A 16,196-nucleotide genomic window follows, 5' to 3' on the forward strand; every position below is an offset into this window, starting at 1 on the left:
AGGTAATTGGCGTTGTAAACCACTAAAACACATCATATAAGTCGATGTGACATAAGTGTAAAGAGTAACATTACTCTAAATTTTTATTTTTTTTTTTTTTTTTTGGATGAATAACATTATTCTAAATTTTCACTTGGGCAAAGAGAAAAAAAGGTGATAAGAGTGTGGGGTGATATAAATTGAAAAGGAAACAATTAGAATTCTATAAGAAGCAAATGTAATCCATGTAATTGCCGAGATGGGAACTCAATCCAGTCTGCCTCAATGAATCTAGCAATGACAAAGGTAATATAACCAAAAAAAACACTCTAGCAACAGTAGGACTCTACATCAAGAGCAAAAATTAGTTACAAAAAAGCAGAGTGGCAACTAGCATCCAAAGGAGAAGAAACCAGAGTCTAAAGAGGACCTCAGGTCCGATAACCAACCCCGAAGTGAAACCTCTTGTCATGCCTGTCACTGAATGCGTATTCGAGCCGCAGAGGACCCAGTGGTGACTCGACTCGGATGCCAAACCCATATCCATATCCACTTCCAGGCTTCAGCCTTGCTCCGGCGGGATCACCTAACAAAGAAGAAAGAATAAACAAAGCACGAATATTTGATTTTAACCGATCCAGCAACTGATGCTGGTTCTAAATTGCTGCCAATATTCCTTTCTGGATAAAAGGTGAGAAAACCACCAGCCTGAAAGTCAGAATTCCATTGCCAACATATTTTCAAAGTTCTCCACATCAAAGATAATAATTCAGCTTTACCGACCAAGCTTTCTAGTCAAGCAGACAGTAGACGCCAACAAATTTTCATACATACTGTCCTTTTCCAACCCAGTCAGTCAGGTCATCTCATAATCATTGCCGTCATGTTAGCAAATATAACCCAAATAATGACTATACATAACAAAAACAAAAAGAAACAAACAGGCAAAAAAGAAAAAAAGAAACTACAAGTGAAAATGAAACAACCAAAAAGATACCTACCAAGCACAGTGGGGCCTGATCCAAGATCAGTTCCATAGTCAGCGAAAATAACTCCCCCTACCGGGCCCAACTGCAAAAAAAGTGGGGAAGTCAAAATGGTGGATTTACAAGATGATATGGCGTTAGCAGAGAGGTGCTGGTCAAAGTGAAGAGGCGTTGCCTTCTTGTTGAACTTTATGCAGTGCATAATGACAAATGCAATGGCCATAGAATTGAAATTAAAAGAAGTTTGATTAAAAGAAATTGACCAAATTATTATCTTTTGAGATTAAAAGAAGTTTGATATTAAGTCATTAATCTCTCTGGAAAATTTGCTAGTTTGTTTCATAATTTATTTCTTGAAGTTAGTAATTTGGCCATTTTCAAAATCTTGGTTTTAATCCTTCCTTACAGCCTACAGGAATGACCAAATGGTCATAAGTTGCTCGTCTCATTGACATTCTGAAAATCTTCTAGTATATCAACCCCTTCTAAAATCTCATTTTCATGCTATCATAAACTTTACATTATCATATAATTTTTTTCCCAAGTTAATGCTCACTAACATATTCCAACAACTGAAAATCAAATGAACAAATTCCTTTTTTACCATTCAGCTCTATCAAGGGCCATATCCTTAGCGATTATTAGCCTTCAACTTAATACTCACAGCCAAGATAACCCTTATTCACCTTCCATCGTAAGGAGTGCCTCTAATTTATATAAATCACTACTTGCCCATTGAATCATGACAGTCATTGCACAAAATAAAACAATATCTTTTTCTCACCGTGTTTTCAAATTATGTCACCTCATAAAATGTGTTTGACACAAACAAACACACAGGCAGATGCTTCATGTTATCTCAGTGTCCTCATCTCAAAAACACTCACACTCGCATTGCAAACGTAATTGTTGACCTCACCACACCTCAATCCACAAATTATGGGTAGTCTTATAGACAACTCGTGAAAATGTTCTCAAAACTTGATAGTTATGCATGTACTCTTACAACCCCCGTATACACGACCCCACCCGCCAGAATCGCGTATCATGTAATCCACGGGAATTTCTAGTGCGCAATGGAACCTTCTCCGAGTCTACGGCACATCCCAAGCCCACCTATTAACCACTAGGCTGCACCCTGACTGGTCTTACACTTCAATTTCTCCTCAAAGATAACTTATCTAAGACAATGAAGACGATCACTTTTGCATATGCCCGTACACTTCCATATCCACTATCCCTTTTATGCTCTTAACTTGGAACAGCAATATGCAAATCACAAGATACTTAACCCCACCCCCCCCCCCCCCCCCCCCCCCCCAAAAAAAAAAAAGAAGGAAAAAAAGAAAAGAAGAAAAGAAAAGGAAGTACTGCTTACCATGGGGAAAGAGATTTCTCCAGAACCAACAGCATAAGATCGACCAGTGGCAACAGCACCTTCTTCGTAACCTCTCACACTGTTGGTTCCACCAATAGCAAATGCTTCATGTGGAGGGAAATTACCCACGACATGACCACCAGACAAACTACCAATAAAAAACAAAGTCAGCCAGCAAAATAAACCAGATTATCATTTGCTTCACTGGCAATGAATAACAACAGGGAACTAAGAGAAAAAAGATGTCACCCAGCCGAATGTTCTCACAATAAAGCCCTCCAAGTTACCATTTAGGCACCATACCTCAAAAGAAAGCGAGAGGGACCAATTTCTACACCCTTCCTGGCACGAGCATTCACTCTGTTGAAAGACAACCACTCAGGCAAAACAGGAAGTCCCTGTTCCATATTGACTACAAACTGCAAAATAAACAGAAAGGAGTGTTATGGATAGAGTGAAAACTATAACTTCACAACGACTGTAAAGTCTAACCATTGAAGAGCCCTGGTCACCAGATCCAGTGTAGACACTCTCAAATTTAGCAAGTAGCATATCATCATGGACTTTGCCACTGCACAGACAAAGAGGAAATTGACAACATAAGATCAGAAGCAAGTATACTGGACCTCTCATGTATAATTAACAGCTCACACTTGGCAATCAAACTTACAAAAGCTGGTAATATCTACTTACAAAAAAAAAAAAGTTGGTAATATCTACTGCTAAACATGTATACCTTGCAGTAAGCGGACTGCTGAAAAAATCCTTGATAACAGGATCTCCTTTTTCATTACGAACACCAGCATGCTAGAACAATGCAGATTAATTAATGGAAGCAACACCAAGAATATAAATATACAGACAAATATCTAATATAAACTACAATCTTTTCACTGGTGATACATACAGACAATTATGCACTATAATCTACAATCTTTACACTACTGATTCCAGGAGACAGCATAAGGACTGCAATCCCAGCACAATGGCAAGATATATAATTTCTCCAAAATATATTGAGCACTGGCCAAAGGAAATGGAACCCACTAATACATTTCTCCCGATTTATAAATAATGAACCACCACAGGTAAGGGGAGAAAATCTGCAATTTATGAGCACCATAAAGGTTTTCAAAAGCTTGCCAGTATCACCAGTGTAAAAATTCATCCTATTTGGCATCAAAACCAGGCATTGGAGATGGCAATTTTAGTCTAAGTACCTGAAAAAAAAGACCCGCTGTTCCACTCCACTTAGGCCTGATTGGTTGGCTGAATTCTATACCAGCTGTGACACGGCCAATGGTCAGGCAACTTCCATCCGATTGGTCACCATGAACAAGTGTTCCAGGGGTTCTTGAATTCTAAAGTAAAAATATTTAAAATAAATTACGCAATAATCAGCTTGTTAACATCAAGAGAGACATAGTACAAGGAAAAAAAAAAGAAGCAACAAATTAGATTACCTGAACCATTATTGTTCTGGACGTCCGCTTGTCATCTCCTTCAATCCATGGGTCAGTATAATTTATGCGGAATATTGAGTCAATCTGGCCCCTCTCTAGAGAGATATTGAGTTTCTGGTTTCTTCCAAAAACATTCCTATGAGAGTATGCAAAGCTGCAATCAAAATAAAAATATAAATAAGCGAAACAGCAAAATCATGCGAAGTAACAAGAATCTAGTGCAACACTAGATGCTACAGGCACAAATTGTGTTACTCCCCAAACAAGTATTCCTTCACATGACAATTCAGAACCTTTTACCTACAACTGGGAAGTAGGTCAGAGAGGTTTTATTCTGTAATAATATTTGTAAAACTAATGCAACAGTTTTCATTAGAGAAATAATCAAACAATGGAGTTCTTCATAAGATAAGATAATATGTAACTAAAGAACGAAAATTTCACTATATAAGAAAAAGAATATTTAATGTTACAATGTGTGGTAGAAAGGCTTCTATAGCTTCTACAGAAAAATGAAACCCATGCCTTGTAACACCCCAATCGTACATTAGAAAGATGATTAGCCCACATAAAGTGGGTGAATTAAAATTCCACATTAGTTCCTTACTAGGTAAGATTGAGCTTTATAAGCGATTCTAGACAGTTCCAACTGCAACTAGTCATTTGGAATTGATAGCTGGCTAACACTTTCTTTGAGTCGTTACAAATGATATCAAAACCTATTAACGTTATGTGATAATGAAGTACTAAATAACGTGGCATTGACGAGGATGTCAGATATTTAAAGGGGGAAGATTGTATCACCTCAGTCCTACATTGGGAAGATGATTAGCCTACATAGAGTGTGTAAATTATAAAGGAGCTCATGGGTGTTACGTCACATATTGGTTGATTACTAGGTGAGATTGGGCTTTATAAGCGATTCTAGGTAGCTCCAATTGCAACTTGATTAGTCCTTTTGGAGTGATAGCGCAGATGTAAGTTATTAAATGCTCTTCTCAAAAATTGCAATATCAATTTGCGACACTAAATTCCCAAAGCCAAAATGCTACGGTTTGTACGGATATGTGATTACCGTATAATAAAACCAAAATGAACAAGTTGATGAGTTGGCTATAAGCTCTTAAATGAAGAGGAGGCATAACCCAGCAAACTTCAACTTGTGCCGACTCCTATGTTATATGAACTCACATACAAGTCTCATTGGGTGTGTACAAGTTAAAAAAATTGAATCCAACATGTAATATTGTCTCGAGATAAGCATTCAGAATGAAGCAAAAACACAAGAAAGGTAACATGCTTTGACTCAAATCAATTTGTAGCCTCTGAATCACTTCTGAATTTTATTTTATTTTTAACAACAAAAAAAAAAGAAAAAAAAAAAAAAAAAAAAAAAAAAAAAAAAGAAAGAAAGAAAGAAAGAAAGAAAGGAAGACACCAACCAAATAATGTAGTTCATCAGCTTACCTTCCAATGAGTCCTGATAGAGGGCCACTTGTAATCCTATAAATTAAAATATCACCGAGTAAATATTATACAGCGCAAGTTAATCCAAACTAAAGCTTTGAAACAAAAGCAAATTTTTTAGGTAAGATTGCTTGCATGATAGTGCCCTTCAAACTAACACACTTATGACTTACCCACTAGATATTCCACCACCAGCAGAAAAACCTCCATTTGGACGCTCAACAACATTCATTACCATATCAACCTTACCAGTATCTACCATGTTGCAAAAAAAATGTGACATCAAATAAATAAATAGGATGCAGAAAATCAAAGATTAAGAAAAAAAAATGTAGAAGCTCATAAGCATGCGTAGAAGCATCTCCACTCAATAACACACATTAGATCATTACAATGAAAAATATACCCCAAAAGAAACAAGAGTGCAAACAACAAAAAATTGTCAATAACCAACCTCATGGAGGTGAAAGACAAGCCATGCTTAAACCTCAACAGTCCAAATCCACAGAATGATTTTCAACTAGTGACTAACAGTTGGAATCTAATTCTAGATTGTATTATGAGCACATCAACATAGAAGGCCAGTAACCGAGAACAATCATATTCATGCAATGGATCAGAATTATTGGGAGATGATGATCTTTCACGGGATCCTCATGCCAATTCTCTGTTCCAAGTTACCCATAAACTCTCTGATCCACTTTATGTGAATGCCATACAATAGATTTTTTTTTATAGGTAATAAGCCAATCTCATTTTGATAAGCCAATCTCATTAAAAGCGTAAGGCAACCCTTAGTACATTGGGAGTATCATACAATAGATTTGTCGTAGGAGTTTATTATAATGATCATCATATTTGCAATCCTGAGTAGGATTTCAAGCGGTTTCCAGAAATTACATTTTGCCTCTAATTCAAATCAGATCAGTTTCTTCTTAAAAAACTACTCTTCAAATGCACAGAAGGATTTTCCACATCAGCAACATTTTTCAAGAGCTCCATAACTATTTTATTAACTAGCTTAGCATTTCAAAGAATAATTTCTTGTTAGCTTAGCATGTCTTATAAAATATTATTGCAAAACAAATAAATCTCAACAAGGGATGATTCAGAAGGAAAAGATTTCACTCACCACCTGCAGGCTGGGGAATAATGCTAACATCTTCCATGATTCCCATGGTTAATACAGTATCCACATCTCTTTTTCCTTGAAGCATACTGTAAACCTGAACAAGGATCATCCAAAGTGAAAATATCCTTACAGTCAGTATTTAACAACTAAAGCTTGTGCATTTCCATAAGGAAGACCCATTTATGGCAAAGAAAAAGGAAATCATTACACTTCATGTTCCAATTCAGTCAATTTTTTTTTTTTGATAAGTACGAGAGATATCATTAAAAAGCGCAAAGCGCAATCAAGTACACAGGAAGTATACAAGAAAAGCAACTAGGAAGAAAAAGAAAACAGAACAAGGAAATCATTAAAACTAAGAGGTAAAGGTGCGAGGAACGCCGCCACCCAAGAATACAAGGAATGAAAGAAAAAGGAAATGAGTTCCTCAATAGATCTTTCTTTGTCCTCAAACTGCCTGTCATTGCGATCCCTCCACAAGCACCACAGAATGCAACAAGGGACCATCTTCCACGCAGCTGCACTCTGAGAACGACCGCCTGTCCACCAACAAGCGAATAAATCTACCACTCGCAGAGACATAACCCAAGACAAACTGAAGCGACTAAAAAAGGCATTCCAGAGAGCGCGTGCAACCTCGCAATGGAGAAGAAGGTGATCCACCGATTCCCCATTCGTTTTGCACATGCAACATCTATCAATCACTATGACACGCTTCTTCCTGAGGTTGTCCAAGGTGAGGATCTTCCCTTGCGCTGCCGTCCAAGCAAAGAAAGCCACTTTCAAGGGAACCTTGGTCCGCCAAATACTTTTCCAAGGAAAATGGATAGCCTCTTTGCAAACAAGAGCCTTGTAGAAAGATCTAACATCAAATTTCCCTTTGTGAGAAGGATACCACCGGAGCTGATCTTCCCCATCACAATTCACTCTAGTTGAATACAGCAAAGAGAAAAAAGAAGCCAAAACATCCACCTCCCAATCGTGGGCCGCTCAGAAGCTAATATCCCACTGATAGGACCCACTTACCACAACCAAATGGTCTGCAACATGTGCGTCCTTGTCACACGCAATGTCATACAAAACTGGGAAAGCTTCCTTGAGAGGTACCTCACCACACCATACATCATCCCAAAAACGGACCCTAGATCCATTTCCCAGAATAAGTCTAGTATAGCTGCAAAACAACCTCCACCCCTTCCTAATATTCTTCCATAACCCCACTCCATGAGACCCAGGGAGGTCTAAAGAACACCAACCATCCCAAGTAGATCCGAACTTTGCATCCACAACAGATTTCCACCAAGCCTCTCTCTCAAAGGCATAGCGCCATAGCCACTTCCCTAACAAAGCCATATTGAAAATCCTCAAGTTTCTGATGCCCAGGCCACCACTAGAAATAGGAGAGCAGACCTTGGCCCAATTAACCAAATGAAACTTAAATTCTTCGCCTATGCCACCCCACAAGAAATCCCGTTGCAACTTCTCAATACGATTAGCAACACTTGAAGGAATAGGGAAAAGGGATAGAAAATAAGTAGGAAGATTAGAGAGAGTGCTTTTAATAAGGGTTACTCTTCCACCCTTCGACAAATACAACCGCTTCCAGCTAGCCAACCGCCTCTCAATCTTGCCAACTACCTCATCCCAACTAGACTTATTCTTAAAAGGAGCCCCCAACGGAAGACCAAGGTACTTTAACGGAAGAGAAGAAACACCACAGCCCAAAATGCCAGCAAGATCATCCATGTTATCCACAAAACCCACAGGAATCAAAACACTTATCCAAATTAATCTTCAATCCTGAAACAGCTTCAAAAGACAGTAATAACATACGAAGATAGAGAAGGTGTTCAGGACTAGCCTCGCAAAAAACTAAAGTATCATCTGCAAAAAGCAAATGAGAAACATTAATCACACCATTGCTACTAGAGCCCACAGAGAACCCAGAGAGAAATCCCCTTTGAACAGTAATAGAGAACAACTTGCTGAAGGCCTCCATCACAATGACAAACAAAAGAGGCGACAGAGGATCACCCTGTCTAAGACCACGAGAGCTGCCAAAAAAACCAGTAGGGGAACCATTCACCAAAACCGAGAAGCGCACCGAAGAAATACAATGCGCTATCCAAGAACACCATCTCTCCCCGAAACCACATCTTCTCAACATATACAATAAGAAATCCCAATTAACATGATCATAAGCCTTCTCAATATCCAGTTTGCAGAGCAACCCTGGTTCACCTGATTTGATGCGACTATCCAAGCACTCATTAGCTATAAGGACAGAATCAAGAATTTGCCTTCCTTTCACAAAAGCATTTTGGGGATTCAAAATAATCTTCTCCACAACCTTTTTGAGCCTATTAGCAAGAACTTTGGCAATGATCTTGTATACACCACTAACAAGACTAATAGGCCGAAAATCTTTAAGATCCACAGCCCCGCACTTCTTTGGGATTAAGGCTAAGAAAGTGGCATTAATGCTTTTAACAAACTTACTATGAGTGTAAAAGTCCTGGAAAACTCCCATAAGGTCTGTCTTGATCACCTCCCAACAATCTTGAAAAAACGCAAGAGTGAACCCATCCGGACCTGGAGCCTTATCACGATTCATACCTTTAACCACCTCAAAGACCTCCCTTTCCTCAAAAGGAAGTTCTAAGGAATCGGCTTCACCCGCATCCAAATTGTCAAAAATCATGTTATCCATCCTAGGCCTCCAACAGCAAGATTCTGTAAAAAGGGATTTGTAAAATTGAGCAACATGATCCTTAATAACCTGCTGATCTGAAGAAATAGAGCCATTGATAGAGAGAGACTCAATGGAATTGGATCTCCTGTTCGAATTGGATATCCGATGAAAGAATTTAGTGCATTTATCACCCTCTTTAAGCCAAAGAGCCCTAGACTTCTGTCTCCAGCTAATCTCCTCCTGTAAAATAGAGTTCTCCAAATTTCTGATAACCCCGCATTTCCTCGCCTTTTCATCAGGAGTTAAACCCCGTTGTTCCTCCAATCTATCAAGAGCACACAATTCATCCAAATGCATTTTCTTTCGGAACTCCACATTACCAAACTCCTGATCATTCCATCTTTTGAGATCAATCTTCAAAGCCTTAAGCTTTTGAGAGAAGATGAAACTGGGCGAGCCTTGGAAGCTATAAGACTCCCACCAAAGGCGCACCCTATCCACAAACCCTTCTACCTTCAACCACATATTCTCAAACCTGAATGGTCTGGGACCCCAATGAACCCCACCACAATCGAGAAGAATAGGGAAATGATCAGAGCACAATCTAGGAAGCCTTTTCTGGAGAGAACTTGGAAACTTGACTTCCCATTCTGGAGAAACAAGAAATCTATCGAGGCGAGACCAAGAGGGAGTCTCCTGATTATTAGACCACGTAAATGGCCCTCCTGAAAGAGGTAAATCCATAAGATCCAGCTCAAAAATAAAATCTGAAAACTCCATCATAGCCGCATTAATCCGAACGTCTCTAGATCTTTCGGCAGGAAAGCGAGTGACATTGAAGTCACCCCCGATGCACCAAGGTAGCTCCCACCAAGAAGAAAGGCCAGCCAACTCATCCCAGAGAGAACTTCTAAGAGAGTCCAAATTAGGGCCGTAGACCCCAACAAACGCCCAAGAGAAGTTGTCAGCAACACTTCTGAAAGAACAAGCAACAACGAACTCGCCCACATACACATCAATCTTCTCTACGATCCTTCTATCCCACATGATCAAAATACCACTGGAGGCTCCGCGAGAAGCTAAATAACACCAATCAACAAAGTGACAACCCCATAGACTTCTCACTAGACTATTGGAAACAAAATCCAATTTAGTTTCTTGCAAGCAAATAATATCAGCCTTCCACTGCCTTAATAAGTTTCTGACTTTCAACCTCTTATAACCCTCGTTTAACCCTCTAACATTCCAAGAAAGAATTTTTGGCTTCATTAAAAACTACCAAAAGCCCTGCCTTTACACCTACCACGAGAGGTGCTTCCACTATGTGCATCATAATTAACCGAACAAGATAATCTGTTTAATTTCCTCGTACCTTTGATGCTCAAACTCGAGCTAGGACCCGCTGCCTTCTTAACATTACTATCGATTATAGCCTCAAACACAGCCGAAAGCTTACTTTCAAAGCCATCGCAAGTAATCCCCACCCGATGGCTATATGCTAGAATTGCTTTCAAAAAGCCCTCTGGGGTCTTCTCACCAGAGCACTCCCTGACCTTGTCAATAAAAGACAAAGGTACAAGCTCTTCCACTGGGAGTAAAGCCACTTCCAGCCCATTCCTTTCTCCCAAGCCTGAACTGTGGGTCAGCATAGGGACAGAAGAGGTAAATCCGGAAGAGAACAGGGGGTCTGGAGGACCCGACTCAACCCATAGAGACAGCACATCATCTGAAGCCCTTAAAACATTGGCACCAACAGCCGGTTCAATGTGAGAATCCCCCGAAATAGCAATAGGCACTAACGTCCCAGTACCCAAAACCGAAGGAGCAGAAGCACTTACTGGCACCCGTATTTCCAGGGAGGAAGAAGGACCTCCGGCGACCTCTGGGAGCTTAGAAGACCAACCCATCTCCACAATCGGACCCATATCACCCTTCAAGGAATCTTCGTTGTCTTCTGGTTGAGGACCCCGTTCAGAACTAAAGGAGATCTCTGAAACTGCCGAGCTCCCGACAATCAGATCCCCCGAAACAAAACCGGGGAACACTAAAACTTCTGGAGACTTATCTGAACCCGTTAAGTCCTTCACCGGCGGCGAGCCCTCCCCAGGACACACATCGCGCACTTTCTGGACTAAGACGTTGGGCTTCGGTTCTTTCCGAACCCACCGTAACCTTCTTTTCTTCTTCAGCTTGTTCTTTCTCTTCCGCCCATTAACGCTGGGCTTTACACCAGGCCCAAACTCAAGGAGCCCTTCACAAACCCTACTAAAGGCCTTGTCCACCTCAGCCTTCAGCTTCTCCAGGTGGCACTTCCAATTCAAAAGAGAGGAAAACGTGTTCAACTCTCCTGTCAGCTGAATTCCTGCAGAAGTAGCACCAACGGCATACTCTGTCTTGTCACGAACAGCAGGAGCCGCCTTGACCTTCGCAAGTTCAGAACCGCACCGGTAACATTGGTCCATACCCAGAGGATTTGCTGACCCGTTCGGAGCCGGTAGCTTCTGCTCCTCCGGGCGTTCACCACAATCCTTAGCCAAGGGTCTCGCTGGTTGAGACAACACCCTCTCCACCTCCATGCTACCGGGGCCTGAGCGTAGAACATCTGCGAAGGAGGGCGTAACATCATTGCTGAGAGCTCTAGAAGAACCAGCCATGTCATGTCCTCCAATGGCGCCTTCACCATTTCTCCTTGGCTTCTCTAGAACTGTAACAGGAAGAGCTACTCCAAGCCTAGTCTGTTCTTTTAGAAAAGCACTGATCTTGTCCAAAACAGAGACAAAAGTCCTCCAACCCCTCCCGTCACGACCTTCTGGGATGTATATAATTCCTCTCCGACCACCCACACCATAGACTGCCACTTCAAGGAACCTTCCTGCTGCGTTGCCACCTCGTCTGGCTATAAGAACCTTCAACCCCTCCCTGAATGACTTGATAAATTCCTTCTCCGCCTGACACCACTGCAAACTCTCCATTGTCGACGCCAACCACCCTAAGCTTTGATAACTAAGAATAACCAGCCCAGAGTAAGACTTCCTCCTTTCTACCAATCTCACTACCGAAGCTCCTTCTACTACCGTGAAGACGAAAGTCTTGGCCTCCACGCAGCACCAACGCTCCATAGTTTAAAACCTTAATTCCTTAAACCTCGGAGTAAAGTCTTACAGCTAAGAAAAAAACTAACCTTGAAAAGCTCCTCCTCCTTTCTTCCACCACATTGTATTTTCCAATTCAGTCAATGTTAACAACTAGCATCTCTTAAAACATCATTGTGATAATGAATAACAAACAAGAATATCTTTTCCTCCCAATAAATTATGATGGTAAACAAAACAAGAAAGACAGAAGCAAGAGAAACTTTTATATGCATAAATATAGAAATACTATTTTTTTTAGCTGAAACTCCTTCCATCACTGGTTCTTTATGAAGTAAAAAACCTGTTCCATCACTAGTCTTGAGTACCATTGTGTACTTAATTGCTAAAAGCTAGGCAGATGAAGTACCTGACCCTTCTTGGTTGTAAGTTGTCGAAGTATTGTTTCTGGCTTTGTCTTCCCTGTAGTGGGCTCACCGCTGAAGATATAACAATAAAGCATAAATTAGTCATGAAATCCTACCACTACATCTGTTAATACAAAACTTTTGTATATTTGTGTGTGTGGTACCTATGCATGTATGTATTGATGCATGTGAATCAAATAGGCAACTCTTACGTCTTTCTGTCCAGGAAATGTATGGATATCTTATTGACCTCAGCTTCAGAAACTTGTAACCTAAGAATACCCCCAGAGAGAATCTCAACAGCTGAAACCTTTGAGAATTATACAAATCAATTATTCATTAATATGAACAGTTGTCTTCACAAATCTTGAGTATATAATAAATCAACTAAGCATTCCTACCAGACCAAAAAAAAAATCTGCATTTCTACACAGTAAACATAATTAATTTTCAGAGATCAAGCACTAACCAAGGCAAAAAGACCCCGCTCCATGTACCATCCATTGATAGAAGATATAGCTTCATCTAAACGCCTGAGATTAATCACTTTTCCTGCACAGCTTGACACCAAAATTCAAAAACAATAAAGGTCTCTTATGAGCACATTCCAAAACTGGCAGACTAAGAACCAAATAGTATCATATAAATGCATGCATATACACAGGCATACACATATAAGAAGGTATAAAAGGACCTACCATATCCATCACGGAGAGAATCCTCTAGAAATTTTGCTGGAAGAACATTAGCTCCTTCACAAACCAACCCTTGGAACTCCTGGTTTGGTTCTACCTTATGCCACAATAAAACCAATATTAAGTTCTATTCTATGCCAAACCAAATAAGAAACATGTTCCCAAAAATTCTTAGGACACTAGTGAGCATTTTGCGCAAAAGATTACCCACAAAATGTCATAATATTCTTAACCACTTTGTAGTTAACAAGATAGAGATTCGGAGGAATGTTCAGAATGTCCATGGGAAACAACTATTAATTTACAATCTTCAAAACCAACACCTTGCAAATGCGCATCAATTTACACAATGCTCAACCAACAATTATACCTGAAACACCAATTTGATGCCGTCCCGTGTGTCGACCGCGACGGGCATGCACGAGGAGAAGTACCCACTGTGGATGATTCGATGCACATCCTCCTGAATCTCGAGCACTGTGTGCGCAGAGTTGGCTCGGCACGCCTTCAGCGCCTGCAAGGCCTCCATTTCCAGGTCCTTCCTCTCGAGCTCCTCGCCGTCCTTGTTCCTCACCAGCACTTCGCTGATCAGCACCCTCTCCTCGTCGTGCACTCGACTCGTGGAGTGTCCCTTTGGCTGAGCCTCCCTCCCCGAAGAGTCTCCCTGAGTCGCCGGCTCGTCGGGCCGAGTCAGCGCCATCGAAGCCGAACAGAGAAGCGAAGATTTCGGTACCAACAGCCTCTGCTCCTCCTCCTTCCCGTATCGACTTCTCGAGCCCGATTTCTGAGTTCCAAACGACTCTGCTTGAGTCGACTCGTCCGACCGAATCAGAGACAACGACGCTGAACAAAGAAGAGAAGATTTTCTCGACTCAAAATGACTCAACTCAGTGGACCGATTCCAGAAATGAGAGAATCCCGGGCGGAATCGCTTGAAATCCGAGCGAGTCTTGGCCGAGTCGATGAGCTGAGCAAGCGAGTTTCTAGTCTTCACCATTTGCGAAACGAAGGTTTGGGAACAGAACGGGAATTTGAAGGGTGAGGGTTGTGGAGGGAGAGGGACTTTGAGAGAGGACGAAGTGAACCGTACGTCATCGTTTTGCGGCATCGTGATTGACACAAGAGGGATTGCCGGATTGAAAAAGAATTCGGATGCGAAATTGTAAAGGCCTATTCGAAGCAGAAGAGCATTTGGATTTGGGGAATTTTGGGGTCTAGGGTTTTGAGAAGGGAGCTTTGGAAGGAGGAGATAAACCCCAGTGGTGCACTGTGACTGAGAGTTTGAGAGAGTACGGGGTAGCAAAGGGAAATCGACCCGGTTTGAATCGGATTCGGCTGGATCCGGAAGTACGGGTGTATAACCGGCCCGTAACCGGTAAAATCCCTTATTTCTGGGCTAGACGTTTAAATCAGGCAAAGCAAGTTGGTATATATATATATATCTTTTGCTTTCAACTCCACCCACTCTTTTTCTTATGAACTAATGTGGTCAATCTCCAAATTAATTAGGAGAGCAAATCTATGAATCTAGTTTATGGGCAATCCCTTGCAATAAGATTTAGCAACCGGGAAAAATAGTGACTAGTTTATTTTTATTATAATCAGACATTTTACGTGCTGGATCTTATTTTTTGAGCAGCGTTAAAATATTAATTAAAGCAGGATAAGTTAATGTGAACCCATAGAGGACCATAATTTGCATGCATGACGAAACATGCGGGACTTTTTGTGGGCACATCTGAGATCGGCATGTAGTGGAATTTAAGAGGAAAAATGCATGGTAAAAGCAGTGCTATAACTGCAGTTTAGTATAATGATTAAATTTATATTCACTAATCACGTAAGGTCTTGATGTCACTTCACAAATTTTTTAACTCTCTCATTCTCTCTCTTTCTCAGGGTTTTCTCAGATCTAAAGGGTTTGTCATTTTCTTACTGCTGCTTATTCATCAAATGTGAACCCTCAAAGTTTCTTTCAAAAACTTGTATTTGTTTGTTGTTTGAGAGTAATTTCACCATGTCCGCCTGTATACTTCTATCATATTCATTCTCGAGAGCGATTTGCATTTCAGATACATGCATCTATCCTATACAAAAAAAACAATAATAAAAGAAAATGAACTATTTTTCAAAAATATGAAGAAAAAAATTTCTCAAATTGTTTTCCACCTTTGGTTTAAGAAACAAAACTACTAAAAACAAGTACTTTGTCTATAGGTTTTCTTTTATATTGCCTAAAAATAAATAAATAAGATTCATTTCCCTCTACTATAACCCAAGCAACATAAAATAACATAATTTTTTTAAAAAAAAAAAAAAAAAAAAAAAAAAAAAAAAGGAGAAAGCCACCGGCTCGGTGGAGAAGCCAAGACACCAAGGTAGCAGTTCCAGGCGGGATAAGTTGTACGGGACAACGAATAAAACCTCATGAGAAATGATGAGAGCTAGAGAAACCTCTAGCAAAACAGTATATAAGCGAAGAAAAAAAAAACAAAAAAAAAACAAAAAAAAAAAAAAAAAAAAAAAACCGCCAAAAAGGGGGTTTCCCTCCCGCGGCTGAAAAGTTAGGGAGAAAAATATCTAGGTATGAGAGAGAACAAGAGTGTTTTCGTTTTTCATAGCATAGGTGATCTTAACTCATTATGCTTTGAATTTAGTTAAATGCTTTCCAATAGTGCTGTTGAAAAAATGCTAGCTCTTTGAAGCTGAAAATATATTTGGATATTGGGTTTCTCAAGCCGATATTTGCTTCTCTATAATTGTTAATGTCATTTCTGAAATTTACTTTATAAAATAAATTTTTTTAAAAAAAAAAAAAAAAAAAAAAAAAAAAAAAAAGGAAGAAGAGAGAGAGAGACTCATATAAATACGATCTACTTCTTGAGAATTAATTTTGATGGGCTAC

General features: G+C 40.1%; 1 protein-coding gene across 2 annotated transcripts; it reads right to left on the reverse strand.

The window, feature by feature from the left end:
* Positions 1-200: 200 nt before the first annotated feature.
* On the reverse strand, positions 201-14,576 carry LOC133877391 (outer envelope protein 80, chloroplastic-like). 2 transcript variants are annotated; one of them, XM_062315671.1, is made up of 16 exons: positions 13,662-14,576; positions 13,295-13,388; positions 13,066-13,148; positions 12,809-12,906; positions 12,599-12,668; positions 6,409-6,499; positions 5,447-5,528; positions 5,274-5,309; positions 3,807-3,960; positions 3,564-3,704; positions 3,080-3,150; positions 2,836-2,914; positions 2,647-2,762; positions 2,344-2,491; positions 981-1,050; positions 201-565 (listed from the first exon to the last, which is right to left on the reverse strand). In XM_062315671.1, the coding sequence occupies exons 1-16, from the start codon at positions 14,397-14,399 to the stop codon at positions 411-413; spliced, it is 2,226 nt and encodes a 741-aa protein (XP_062171655.1). In that variant the 5' UTR covers positions 14,400-14,576; the 3' UTR covers positions 201-410. The 2 variants fall into 2 exon arrangements, with proteins under 2 accessions (XP_062171655.1, XP_062171653.1); XM_062315669.1 differs by having other exon boundaries at positions 6,406-6,499.
* Positions 14,577-16,196: the final 1,620 nt, after the last annotated feature.

This window comes from Alnus glutinosa, chromosome 9, assembly GCF_958979055.1.
Source record: "Alnus glutinosa chromosome 9, dhAlnGlut1.1, whole genome shotgun sequence".
NCBI lineage: Eukaryota > Viridiplantae > Streptophyta > Magnoliopsida > Fagales > Betulaceae > Alnus > Alnus glutinosa.